We start from the raw sequence: 13,792 nt of genomic DNA, 5'->3' as shown, positions 1-13,792 counted from the left end.
GGATGAAGTGGGACAAATTGTTGTGGATTCAGATGGAATTAAAGGAAGATGGAAGAGATATATGGAAAGGCTGTTGAATGTAGAAAATGAATGGGATAGAAACATCGAGAGTAACTCAGTTTTAGGACCAGCAGAGAAGATAACTGAGAAGGAAGTCGAGGAAGCTATAAGAGCAATGAAGAGTAGAAAAGCAGGAGGACCGACGGGAGTTGTGGGAGATATGTTGAAGGCAGCGGGAAGTTGGGGTGTAAAGAGAATGACAGAGATCTGTAATCTGGTGGTGAAAGAAGGCCGCATTCCAGTGGATTGGGAACTGAGTACCCTCGTCCCTCTGTACAAGGGGAAAGGTGACCCTCTGGACTGTGGCTCCTATAGAGCAATAAAGTTATTGGAGCATGGAATGAAGGTATTGGAAAGGGTGTTGGAGAAGAGGATAAGGAAGAAGGTAAAGATTGACGAAATGCAGTTTGGATTTATGCCAGGAAGAGGAACGACAGATGCAATTTTTATTGTAAGGCAGTTGCAGAAGAAGTACATGGAGAAGGGGAAGAAGTTGTTTTTTGGGTTTGTTGATCTGGAGAAAGCATTTGACAGGGTTCCACGTGAAGTAATGACATGGGCATTGAGGAAGTTAGGAGTGGAGGAATGGTTGATCAGAGTAGTGATGGCCATGTACGAGAGAGCACGCACAGCTGTAAGGACGAAGGATGGGAACAGTGGTGAGTTTGAGGTGAGGGTAGGAGTGCACCAGGGGTTGGTACTAAGTCCACTTCTATTTGTAGTTGTGATGGAGGTGCTGGCTCGGAGGGTAAAGGAGGGTTTACCGTGGGAGCTGCTGTATGCAGATGATCTGGTGTTGATTGCAGAGAGTATGGATGGACTGAAGGAGAAGATGAACAAGTGGAAGGAATGTATGGAGGCAAAAGGTTTGAAGGTGAATATCAGAAAGACGAAGGTGATGGCAAGTGGTAAAGCATGTGGTGAGGTGGAAAGGATTGGGAAGTGGCCGTGTGCTGTGTGCAGGAAGGGTGTCGGAGTGAACTCCATTCAGTGTACAATGTGTGCTGAATGGGTTCATCGAAAATGTAGTGGGGTGAGAGGGTCATTAACCCGTGTGGCAGCTACATTCAAGTGTAAGGTGTGCATCGAGGGAGCAGCAGATGAAGGAATTGTTGAGTTGGATCTTGGAGATGGTGTGAAGCTGGAAGGGGTGAAAACATTTTGCTATCTCGGAGACATGCTGAATGGAGAAGGTGGATCAGACTCTTCGACGGTTGCTAGAGTGAGATGTGCATGGAAGAAGTTTCGGGAACTGAGTGGCGTGCTGACAAAGAGGGGAGTGTCGTTGAAGCTGAAGGGAAAGGTGTATGCTACATGTGTGAGGAGTACGATGATTTATGGGAGTGAGACATGGGTACTGAACATGGAGCAGCAACAAAGGCTGGAAAGGGTGGAAATGCGAATGGTTCGGTGGATGTGTGGAGTATCGTTGAGAGAGAGGAAGACAAATGATTACTTGCGGAAGATGATGCGAATAGAGTCTGTGATGGAGGTTGTGAAGAGAAACAGGTTGAGATGGTTGGGTCATGTGTTGAGGAAGGATGAAAGTGACTGGGTGAGAGGAGTGTTGGAAATGAGTGTAGTCGGAAGTAGAGGACGGGGAAGACTGAGAAAAACTTGGCTAAATGTGGTGGAAGAGGAAATGTGGGCAAGGGGATTAAGAAGGGGAGATGCAGAAAACAGGGTAAAGTGGAGAAGATTGTCATGGGGCCCGCAAGGCTAACCCCCACTTTTAGCGGGGAAAATGGCCTTTAAATGCTTGTGTGTGTGTGTGTGTGTGTGTGTGTGTGTGTGTGGGGGGGGGGGAGGAGGGGGTGCGATTGGAATTATCCGAGCAATATTCCAGCAATGCATTATATACAGTATACGCAGGGTTTTTTTTTTTTAAAAAGTGGACTCTGAACATTTTATTGTAGAAAAATTACAAAAGGTTGCAAGTTCAGTCATACATTGATAGAAGGCACACACCATGGCATTTTCAAATCACTCATTATACTGCTTGTAATTGACATCTCCAACGGGTGCTCCACCTCTGTTCAAGCAGGCTTTAAGCCTGACTCCGAAATTCTCCACAACTCGTCTGCAAGTGGCTGAAGTGGTAGCCTGATGGTGGTCCTCCACCTCCTGCTTCAGGACAGCCAGGGTTCGAGGTTTGTTGGTGTAAACTTGACCTTTGGCAGCACCCAAAATAAAAAAAAATCTAATGGATTCAAGTCCGGGCTGTGGGGCGTCCACTCATGCGTTGTGCGCAGGCTGATGACACGATTTCTAAACAGCTGGCAGAGCAAGTCGATGGTTTCACCTGCAGTGTGGTGGGGCACCATCCTGCATGGACCATGCAAGTCTGAGTAGGTTTGGAGACCGTATTTGAGCGAGATCAGTGTGGAATCGGCGTAAGACCTCGTGGTACCACTCGCCGTTGAATGTCACCGTCTTACCATTGGCATCCTCAAACCAATATGGTCCCAGCATTCCTCATCTGGCATTCAATGCACAGAAGCAAGTGGACTTGGGGCCCTTGAGAGACACATTCAGACATATCAGTTGGCTCAGCACCCCAGAAGATGTGATTCAAATGGAAGTGTGCTTCATCGCTGAACCACAAGAAGTTGATCCAATTTGGGTACCTTTTCATTCGGTCATTTAACCAATTACACATTGTTACTCGGCTTGCCATGTCATTCAGAGGTAGTTTATGCCTTACAGATGTGAAGTATGGGTAGAGCTTGAGTTCAGAAGTGAGAATGCGGCACACAGATGAGGCTGATCTCGCCAGTTCTTGGGAACGCTGACGGTGGGATTTCTGAAGACTTTCTATCGTAGAATCTCTCACAAGGTCAATGTTCCCTTGGTCCTTGTTAACACTTGGTGGGTAGTCACTGTTACCTTTATTTTGATTTTTTACGCTTCCATGTGCTTGGAAGTGCTTCACAAATCACTGAATGCTCCCATTTGAAGGTCCATTTTGGGTGTGAACATTGAAATACTGACGGTATCGTCAGTGCACCTGCACATATGATTTAGTCTCAAACCACAGTCACGATTTTCACTTCTTGTTCCACTGTGAACACCATAGTTGATATCGGGTCCTAATGAGTACTTGTTAGAGAGGGCACATCACCACTACCATAACTTGCAAAAGAGAAGGGTACATTCAGCATTAGAAACGACAGAATATCAAGTTGCTCAAACAGTCCACTTTTTTGAAACACCCTGTATGCAGATAAGCAGTATGCATGTTTTTGTTTCAGATACATAACTCGGATTAAATTCATTTCCGGTAGCGATGTCAGAAGAATGCATTGCACACTTGGAACATGATTGCCCATACAGTGGGTACTTTGCTATGATATTAATAATCAATGATATTATTTTCAAAATGATAATAACATGATCCCCTGGCAGCTTCTGCAGGGAGTGGGTGCTTCTCGTGGAAGTAAAAGGACAAGAAAAAAATATCAAAAGTCCAGAAACATTGGTCCACTACAGTGCCTTCAGAAAGTATTTACACCCCTTGACCTTTGTCACATTTTGTTGCGTTTCAGCCTGAATTCAAAATGGATTAAATTTCACTTTTTTGTCACTGATCTACACAAAATACCCCATAACAAAGTGAAAACATGTTTTTAGAAACTTTTGCAAATTAATTAAAAATTGAAAGCTGTAATGTCTTGCGTCAATAAGTATTCAACCCCCCGAGTCAATACTTTGTAGAAGCGCCTTTGGCAGCGAGTACAGCTTCAAGTCTTCTTGGGTATGTCTGTATCATCTTTGTACTTCTAGATTTGTGGATTTTCTCTCATTCTTCCTTGCAGATTTGATCAAGCTCTGTAAAGTTAGATGGGGAGCGTCGGTGAACAGCAATCTTCAAGTCTTTCCACAGATTCTCAACAGGATTCAAGTCTGGACTTTAGCTGGGCCACTCAAGGACTTTCATGTTCTTGTTCTGAAGCCATTCCAGTGTTGCTTTGGCTGTATGCTCGGGGTCATTGTCCTGTTGGAACGTAAATCTTCACCGCAGTCGAAGCTCGAAGGTCTTCTGCACTCTGAAGCAGGTTATCCTCAAGCATTTGTCTGTAGTTGGCTCCATTCATTGTTCCCTTTGTCCTTGCAAGTCTCCCAGTCTCTGCCACTGAAAAGCATCCCAATAGCATGATGTTGTCACCACCATGCTTCACGGTAGGGATGATGTTAGATGGGTGATGAGCTGTGCTCGGTTTCTACAAGATGTAGCGCTTTGCATTCAGGCCAAAGAGTTCAATTTTCGTCTCTTCAGACCACAGAATCTTTTGCCTCATACTCTCAGAGTCTTTCGTGTGCCTTTTTGCAAACTCCAGGCATGCTGTCATGTGCCTTTTTCTCAGGCATGGCTTCCTTTTGGCCACTCTCCGATGAAGCCGAGATTTGTGAAGTGCTGCAGAGATTGTTGTCCTTCTGGCAGGTTCTCCCATCTCAGCCAAGGAACTCTATAATTCTGTCAGAGTGGTCATTGAGTTATTGGTCACCTTGACCAAGGTTCTTCTTGGTTTACATTTCCTAATGATGGAGCTCACTGTGCTCTTGGGAACTTTCAACACTCTATAAATTGTTTCATCCCCTTCCCCATATCTCTGTCTCCTCACAATTCTATCTCGGAGCTCTATGGACAGTTCCTTGGACTTTAATGGCTGAGTTTCTGTTCTGACATGTACTATCAACTGTGGGACCTGATATTGAAAGGTGTGTTTCTTTCTAAATCATGTCGAGCCAATTGAATTGGCCACAGGTGGACTCCAATCAAGTTGTGGAGACATCTCAAGGATGATCAAAGGAAATTGGATGCACCTGACCTCAATTTGGAGTGTCATAGCAAAGGGGTTGAATACTTATTGACAGAAGATATTTCAGCTTTTTATTTTTACCTCTGCCACCAAAGGTGAAGGTGGTTATGTTTTCACCCCTTTCTGTCTGTCTGTTTGTTGGGTCGCCGAAATAGGTGACCCTTATTGTCAGTAATTCTGTCTGTTTGTTTGGATGTTTGTTCGTTTGTCATCAGCATAATTGGTAGTAAACGTGGGCGGATTTTGACCAAACTCGGGTGGTAGGTACATCTTATGACCTCGTGCTTTGGAAATTGTGATGGTTGCTAGGGACGCTTTGGTTCCATAGCAACAACCGAAAAACCTTAAATCGGTCCCGTTCACGCGAAATCAATTCCGAAAGCCATTATCCCACGTAGGGTTATGAAATTTGGCACGAATGATCTACAGGTGATGCTCTATCAAATAAATTCCGATTTTTGTGATATATGGAATACTTTACCTCCTGCTCGGCGACCCATCGCCGCCTACCGGCTTGTCTGTTTGTTTGTTTGTCTGTGTACAGGATATCTCAAAAGGTTTTGGACGTATCCGGATGAAATTTCGTTGACAGGTTGGGTGTGTGACAGGGACAAATTGATTAGATTTTGGTGAAGATCCAAATTCGGATCTGGATCTGATCATTTTTTAAAGTGATTCTTCACCACTGAGAGATAAGGCTAAACTAATATAGCACAATATGTCAAAAAGTTGTGGACGGATTCAGACGAAACTTGGTGGACAGGTTGGGTGTGTGGCAAGGATTAATTTATTTGATTTTGGTGAAGATCCAAATCCAGATGCGGATCCCAGAATTATTTATTTTTTAAAATGATTCTTCACCAATGAGAGATAGGTCCAAAAACGATATATAGTACAATATTTAAAAAAAGTTATTGGGCCAGATATGTTCTCGAGGATCAGGCATTACGTGGTGGAGGTATGTGCTCTACCAAGTGCCCTTCCAGTTCATTAATTTGTTAAGAAAAAAAATAATTCTAAAAACATGTTTTCACTTTTTCATTATGGGGTATTTTGTGTAGATCGGTGACAAAAAATTTAAAGTTGATCCATTTTAAAATCGGGACGTAACAACAAAATGTGACATAAGTGACACCCACATAATGGGTGTGAATACTTTCTGAAGGCACTGTATGCAATGATTAGATTGAAAGGCCAAAAGAGGAGGAACCACCATGAGAGTTTGAACACAGAACCGCACTTCAATACCTTCCAAAACGAGTGCAGTCTTCTCTGCCGTAAATAACACCCGCATTGAACAGAGCAGCAAATCTGCACTCCAGGTGACATGGGAAGTGTCAATGCAGGCCGAAAGCTAGGGAATGCCGTCACTTTCACAATTACGTTATATTTAGATGGAAGAGATGTAGAAAAGTGGAAATTTACAGATGTATCCTAATTTCCTGTCCTGCAAGTGCTTATATGCATAAGCTCCTCCATGAGTCTCACGCGATGTCAAAGAATGAGAAAGGCTTGGGCATCTGCCGTCACCAAAATCTCACAATTTTCAGTATTTATGATCTTGCAGTTATAATCTGTATTTATTAAAATAATGAAGACAATCACAATGCCATCCTGACAGAATGGTGCAGAGGTAGTGCACTTACCTTTGAGCTTTATAGTCTAGGATCAATTCTCTACCCGACTAAAAACTGTCTGATTGTATTGTAATGCCCTGGTTGTGAAGCATCAAAGTGTGCCATCCCTCGGATGGATGTCAAGCTACAAAACCGTCTGCTATCATCTGGTGGTGGACATTGAAAGATCCTGTAGCATCTTTCGACAAATTAGAGGCAGGTTATTGCTGTCATTTTGACTAAATTGCAGAAATTCCTGAGACCTAAACTGTAGGGGATGCAATTGGGAACTGCATCAGCTTCAACGTTGTGCTCCCCAGCAATGATACAAACCACTAGCCGTATGCTGCAGACGATAGGTATGCACACTTGCCATGCACACTCACCTTTGAGCTGTCTCATCTGGGTTTGAATCTCGACCCAGCTATAAACTGTCATCCTGGTATTTCACAGGCAGGGCAGTTCATCAACGTGTGTGGCATACCTCGGATGCACATTAAAACTGGGGATGCCCTATCTGACAGCATTAGTTGGTGGATGTTAAAGATCTTACGGTATCCTTGGCAAAGAATTGGTGAGTTATCGCTGGCACCATGACTAAATTCCAAATTCTTGCCTTGACTTTCTGTGTCAGAGTGACGACCCAGCCAGGATTGTAATCCTAGCCAAGGAAATACTTCGGTAGAACCGATACTACAGACATATATATATATATATATATATATATATATATATATATATATATATATATATATATATATATATATATACATATATATATATATATATATATATATATATATATATATATATATATATATATATATATATATAAATATATATATATATATATATATATATATATATATATATATATATATATATATATATATATATATATATATATATATATATACATATATATATATATATACATATATATATATATATATATATATATATATATATATATATATATATATATATTGTCGCGGATTCGCGCCCGCCGGCGTGCGAACGGCCACGTAACTCGAATCGCGGCACGTCGCCCACCGGACGGACAATCCAGTCGTGACCCTCTCGGACTAACGCCGGGAACCAGTCACGGGTGGATCTTTCGGTCTCACCGCGATCGAGCCAATCGGCCCCCGCGTGGGATAGGGTTGCTCGCCAAATTCGACCTACCTAAGTACCCACACGGAGGGTAGACCGGGCGATCGCACCTCGCCGCAGGTCGACTTCGGACACGGGCCACTTAAGCGACCCGTTCCGTACTATCGGGATAACCGAGCGGTGTTATTCGTCGGCCTCGACGGTTCGATTAATTATCGGGCGTCTTAGCCCAGGACCAACCCTTTACGTGAAGCAAGATGGGGATTCAATGAAAGAAATGACGAAGCGAAGCGGGAAAACAGTTCAACATAAAGCACATTTATTCGCGATGAACGGAAAGCATACATATACAATTCCACCAAAAGCACATGTAAAAGGAAAAGAAACACAATGCAATTTTACACAAAAAGCAAATGTAAAAGCGAAGACACAATGCAGAGCTATCCGACTACCGAGCACACGGCAACACTTATACAATTCTACTTCACAGACGGCGCCGACAACACATACCCAAAACCAAGAAAAAGAACACCCTCAAGGATGAGGCGGGCCTGGGGCCGAGACCGGGTCGGGCCTACCCGTCTGATGAGGCGCGAAGTGGCGATGGTGCCCCAACTCCGCGGGCCTCGCGGACAGTGTCTGGTAGGGGGTGGGAAGGGGGCCCCCTTTTGTTGCACTATCTCAGCGCGGGGGGAAACAGGAGGGGGTTGCTGATGCTCGGGGAAAGGAGGATTTTTATTCTGTCTCGGGTCCCGCGACGAGCGTCTCCACCTCGACCAGGTCGCGCCGTCGACCTCCCGCCTTCAGCTCCCGGCACCGACGCGAGCACCCCCTCGTCCGTCTTCGCCGCCGCCACCTCTCCACAGCTCCGCCGACAACTCGTTCCAACGCACAGTTTGTTCCAACGCGCAACTTCCTTCCAGCTCCACCGACGACTCTCTTGAACTCCGAACTCACTCTTTCCAACGCACACCACCTTTCTGACGAACGCCGCCGCTTATATAAGCCCCGTGGATTCGCCTTTGACCCCCTGCCTTCAACCTTTCACCTCGCTCCCCATTGGCCCGAGAAAAAGTGGGCGTGAATGCTTTTTGATCCATGAATTTGCATATAGCGACCGCCCTCCAACGCCCTGGAGGCGGGGCCAAATTGCCCCTCGCTCACCGATTGGACGGAACAAAAGTGGGCGTGAGTCGTTTTTGATCCGTTTTTCTGCGGAAAGTCCGTGATGTTTTGTACACGCTGTTCGGTGCGCGCCCTGCACGAGTCCAATACCAGTACCCACAAGCGGCGCAAGAACGGTGGCGATGCGACGGTTGCGAGGTGTGACGGTAAAGGTCGTGGCTGTTGTGGTGAAGCGGCATTGTGGTGGGTGGTTGATGTTGTGATGACTGTTGAGACGTGGTTGGTGGTGGTAATAATGGCGGTTGGTCCAAAATAAAGATAGTAAAAGAAAAACGGCTATCCTGAAGAGTCGCAGCACGCATGAATGACATTTATTCCCTCTAGACAACGGGTTTGGGCCTAACTACACATATACTTACCGAGATATCTCACCTAAGGGACCTGAATGGTGGTTTGCGAATTTGGTCAACCACAACAATATATATATATGCATATGTGCATATATATGCACATATATATATATATATATATATATATATATATATATATATATATATATATATATATGCATATATATATATATATGCATATATATGCACATATATATATATATATATATATATATATATATATATATATATGCATATATATGCACATATATATATATATATATATGCATATATATGCACATATATATATATATATATGCATATATATGCACATATATATATATATATGCATATATATGCACATATATATATCTATATATATATATATATCTATATATATATATATATATATATATATATATATATATATATATATATATATATATATATATATATAATATTGTTGCGGATTTGGAAAGCTATCACACTCAACATTCAGGTCCTTTAGCTCAGTTATATCGGTAAGTACATGTTGCCAGTTAGGGTCCCGACCCTAGTCTAATGGGTAATTTAATGTTCATGCGCTGCGATTTGTATTAGGAAAACCATCAACAACAACAACAGCCACAAAATGCCCGTTGGTGGCGGACACGCTATGGAACAGCGAGCATCCCCTGCACGCTCACTGGAATGCGGGCGTGTTCCGACTGCATCCGCGATCTGAATTCCTTGCCTTGTATGGGCATAAAAGCAGCTTGCGGAGGGGGAATGGAATGCGGCAGCCCCCACCGGCGGCGGCTGAGTCACGAAGGGAAGAAAAGGCGCGCCTCCGAGGAATGATGGGGCACGCATGCGCAGAAGGTCGTCCGGTGTGGAGAGGTCGGAGTTGCGAGGAGGCGCCCCCCCGCCCCTTTCGGAGCGGGGGAGATAAAAATAGCGCAGTCTGTGCACGCACAGAGGTTCCTTCTGTTCTGGGTCTGGCACGGTCATCGTTTTTCTCTCGTTCTGGTCCTGGCAAGGTGGTCGCGCACGAGTTCTGGAGGGACCCAGCCAGCCAAGAGAAAGGGAGAACGCTCCCAGTGTCGCCATCTCCTCCTCCTCCGCGCGATCGCGAGCCTGGGCGATCACTTCGGCTCACCTCGGCCAGCTGCGGTTGCGCCGCGCGAGTCCCCGGCGACCGGAGCTCCTCGAAGGCGGGATCATCCAGCCGCGCGTTGGCGGCCAGGTAGCCAGCCATCCTGGTCCTCAGCTCCCCTGTCCTCTGAGCTGAAGGCCGAATAAAGGCTCCAGCCACACCATTTCTGTCTGCTGGTGCGTGTGTCTGTTTATGGCGCCAGTCTGGAGAAGTGGAATTGTTGTTAAGTGCATGCTCGTTTATTCATGCCGCATAGAACCGGATGTAGGCTTTGCTCGCGTTTTGTCCCTTTTCCCCCATTGATTGCTTGCCTACTGTATAAATAAACCCCAATTGTTAAATGTACTCGGCTCGTCGTGTCATTTCTGCATTGACTGAGCATGTCGTGCGTGTTAGGGATGAGTTGGCCATTGCCAGTCACAAGATAATCGGGCCGGCGGAATTCGGCGATACCACCGCTCGGATACGCACACGGAACGGGCTCGCTTAAGCGGCTCGCTTCCGGATGAGTTCTGCCGAGGGTGAAGTACCCTGGTAGCTGGATCACGTGGGTATTTAGGTAAGTTGAAGTTGGCAATTAACCCTACCCCACGTGATCTACCCATTGGCGTATTTCGGTCCAAAGGAACCAGGACCCGTCTTCTCCGGACTTTTCTGGAGAAGTACGATCTATATTCTGGGCGATCGAGCCGAGGCGACCACCGCTCCATCGAGGGTCGTGCTCATGGTCACGCGCCGGCAGGAAACCACAACAATATGTATATAACAAATGGAGCACACTGACCTTAGATGTGACATGGCGCTGACATCATGCACGCGCGTGCGCGCGCGCACACACACACACACACACACACACACACACACACACACACACACACACACACACACACACACACACACACACACACACTGAAATGAAGCATCATTATCAGACTACTATATTCACATTAATAAGCCATAACCAGTTTTTGGTTCGTAAAAATCATTGCCTCAGATTTTTGACATTCCTTTTTATTCCAACTCCTTTGGCAGGTCACCAATGACATGTACACCATCCTGGTAGCAAAAGGTTACAGGATGCAGTGCCGTGGAATGATTAAAGTGAAGGGAAAGGGTGAAATGGTGACCTATTTCCTCAGTGGTGGACCTGCCTTCAGTTAACAGCAGTGACCTTACCTCCCTTGTGGCCACCTCTCTCTCACCACTCTGGGACCGACTTTTTGCTGGAGGAGATTCTTTTCACTTCGGCTGTCCTTTCGGACAGCCTGATGGCTCGTGAGGCCACCTCAGAGGCCCAGTGGAATCCTGAGACCTGCTTAAGTTGGAGTTTGACGAACCCGTCGAAAACTAGCAGAGAGGAGAACGGAGTGGTGTGGGGTCATGAGCGGAAGAGAAGTTCTGCGCAGGAACCGGAAACGACGAGCTACAGATGGATTATGCCAAAAGGCAGTTCCTCTTGTTGAGCTGTCCATTCTAAGTGCTACAAAAGAGAGTGTTTTTGGCTGGACTCTTGTGAGTGGCCTAACATTGCACACTCTCTTACTCCCACTTTATTTCTCTATTTCTGTGACCGAATCAGGGAGGATTTGAAGCATACATCTCTGTAATATATTCTGGAGCATCATTCACAATGGATGCTGATAAATTATTTGTATGATCAATGGCTTTGTTACCATAACAGTCACAACATACACATACATCGACTAACTTGATCAGTATTGCATTTGAAACATTATTTGAAAAAAAAAAACAGACAAAAAAATCTAACGTTATTTTTTTCTCCTTCTTCAATTGCATGACTTTGTTCAGTGAGTCTCAGTCTTTGTAAAAGTCCTGTTAGTGAAAATGTGCAAACCTCAGCACGTTCGAAGCAGGTTTGAAGCGGCGTGCCTTTTACAGTAAATGGAACGACACCTTACGTAGAGTATAATAGAAGTAGAATTCTGGCCAAGCTTGCCTCATGCCTCGGATGAAAGCTCGGCAGGGCCAGCATTCTCGGGACAGGAACTTTTTTTTTTGTTTTGTTATTTCTTTTCTCCAAGATGGCAGGGTGTATCGAGTGACAAGGGCACGTCCAGCACAACCCCACCTGCTTCTCCACTCAATCCTTTTCATATGAAGGTGTAATTGCGCACCTTCAGTTGCACACATTTCTGAGATTTTACACTAATTCATTTTCTAACATTCATATATAGTATATTCGGAAGAATTTAAAAGATATATTTTGTAAATGCACTATACCTGCCGGTCATTGTGAACAATTATATGACTATTTTATGAGGAAACATGGTATTGATCATGCGTGCCTGTGGGCTGTATCTGCGGTGCTGTGCTTGGTCAGACAATGGAGAACCCCTGAAATTGCGTGGCGTTTAGATAGTTTAATATGCCGGTGTGTGGTGCTGGTGGGGATTGCTGGGTGGAAAGTGCTTTTTGCCTTTGGTCTTTGTTTCTCAGAAGAAAGCTGCTGCCCCATTGCTCGTGTAAAGTGTACACATCTTGATCTGTTCTTTCCTTGTGAGAACTGCTCTCCACTCTGTGTCCTGCTTGGGGAATAAAAGCCCATTGGGTCACGTGCGTACTCATTTTGTGGAACTGCATATGCCTACAATGGGATGTAAATATCTTTTATTGGATCATATTTTTGGCTACCTTCATTACCGAAATATAGCTTTATCCAGAGGTGTGCAGACATTTTACGACTTCACAGACGCCTATTTTTGCTTTTGTCTCAAAATTGGTCAATTGTTATAATATGAGCTCCCTTATAAGGAACTTCAATGCAGGAGGAAGCCATTAGACCCATGAAGCCTACACAATGTTTGTCAACTTATAGTTTGTTCTTGCTCTATCCTTTTTCAATTCTGAGAATCAAGGAAGGAGGCAGCATGTACTATTTTTAAAGTCTTTGGTATAACTTGACCAGGGTTTGAACCATCACACTAAGGCCTTAGTTATTTTATAACCTGGTTTACAGATCTGCCGATGGTATATTTGCCGAAATGAAATATAAATATAAAACACATTTTTAGATTTTTATATTTATAAATTTTCCGCCGAAGGTGCAAAAGTTTCAAAACCCGAAATGTAAACGTCGGCACTTATTTTCAAAATATAATTTCGCGCGCGCGCACCAAAATGCCGAGTCACCTTTAACCAAACTGCGCAGTAGAGTTGCGCAGTAGTCTTCAGTCTTGGCATCTGAGCAGTGGCCAGCGTGGTTCAGATTGACTGTGGTTTCTGGGGCGAAAGTGATTGTTAAGAAGTATGTCAGCGGTATAAATTTGAGAGACTGTATTGGTGATTTAATCACGCAACATCTTGACGACGAATATTCTGGCCGAAATATTGCATCAATTCAGTGCAGCAGCAGGGATGATTCGCAGGCTCCTCTCGATCGTGCCGATTGTTTTTCCATCGAAAGTTGTACACCGCTGTTCGTATTGAAAGATTTTGGTGCCAAGTACGTCAAAGTTTCCCTGCGAGATGCTAACATTCAGCCTTCAACGGACCAGAAATCAGCCTTTGATGTGC

The 13,792-nt window shown here is 44.5% G+C and overlaps 1 protein-coding gene across 6 annotated transcripts in view; it reads left to right on the top strand.

Moving 5' to 3' along the window:
• ADCY5 (adenylate cyclase 5) overlaps window positions 1–12,839 on the top strand; it is a 383,952-nt gene extending 371,113 nt beyond the window's left edge. For all 6 annotated transcript variants that reach the window (XM_085874713.1, XM_085874710.1, XM_085874712.1 and 3 more), the window contains one exon: window positions 11,291–12,839. In XM_085874713.1, the coding sequence (XP_085730839.1) occupies window positions 11,291–11,419 (129 nt within the window). In that variant the 3' untranslated portion in view covers window positions 11,420–12,839. The remainder of the gene's footprint in view (window positions 1–11,290) is intronic.
• Window positions 12,840–13,792: the final 953 nt, after the last annotated feature.

This window comes from Eptatretus burgeri, chromosome 3, assembly GCF_056783735.1.
Source record: "Eptatretus burgeri isolate ZD-2024b chromosome 3, Ebu_testis_v1, whole genome shotgun sequence".
NCBI lineage: Eukaryota > Metazoa > Chordata > Myxini > Myxiniformes > Myxinidae > Eptatretus > Eptatretus burgeri.
The sequence above is the reverse complement of the archived record's forward strand: the minus strand, read 5'-3'. Positions and strand labels throughout refer to the sequence as shown.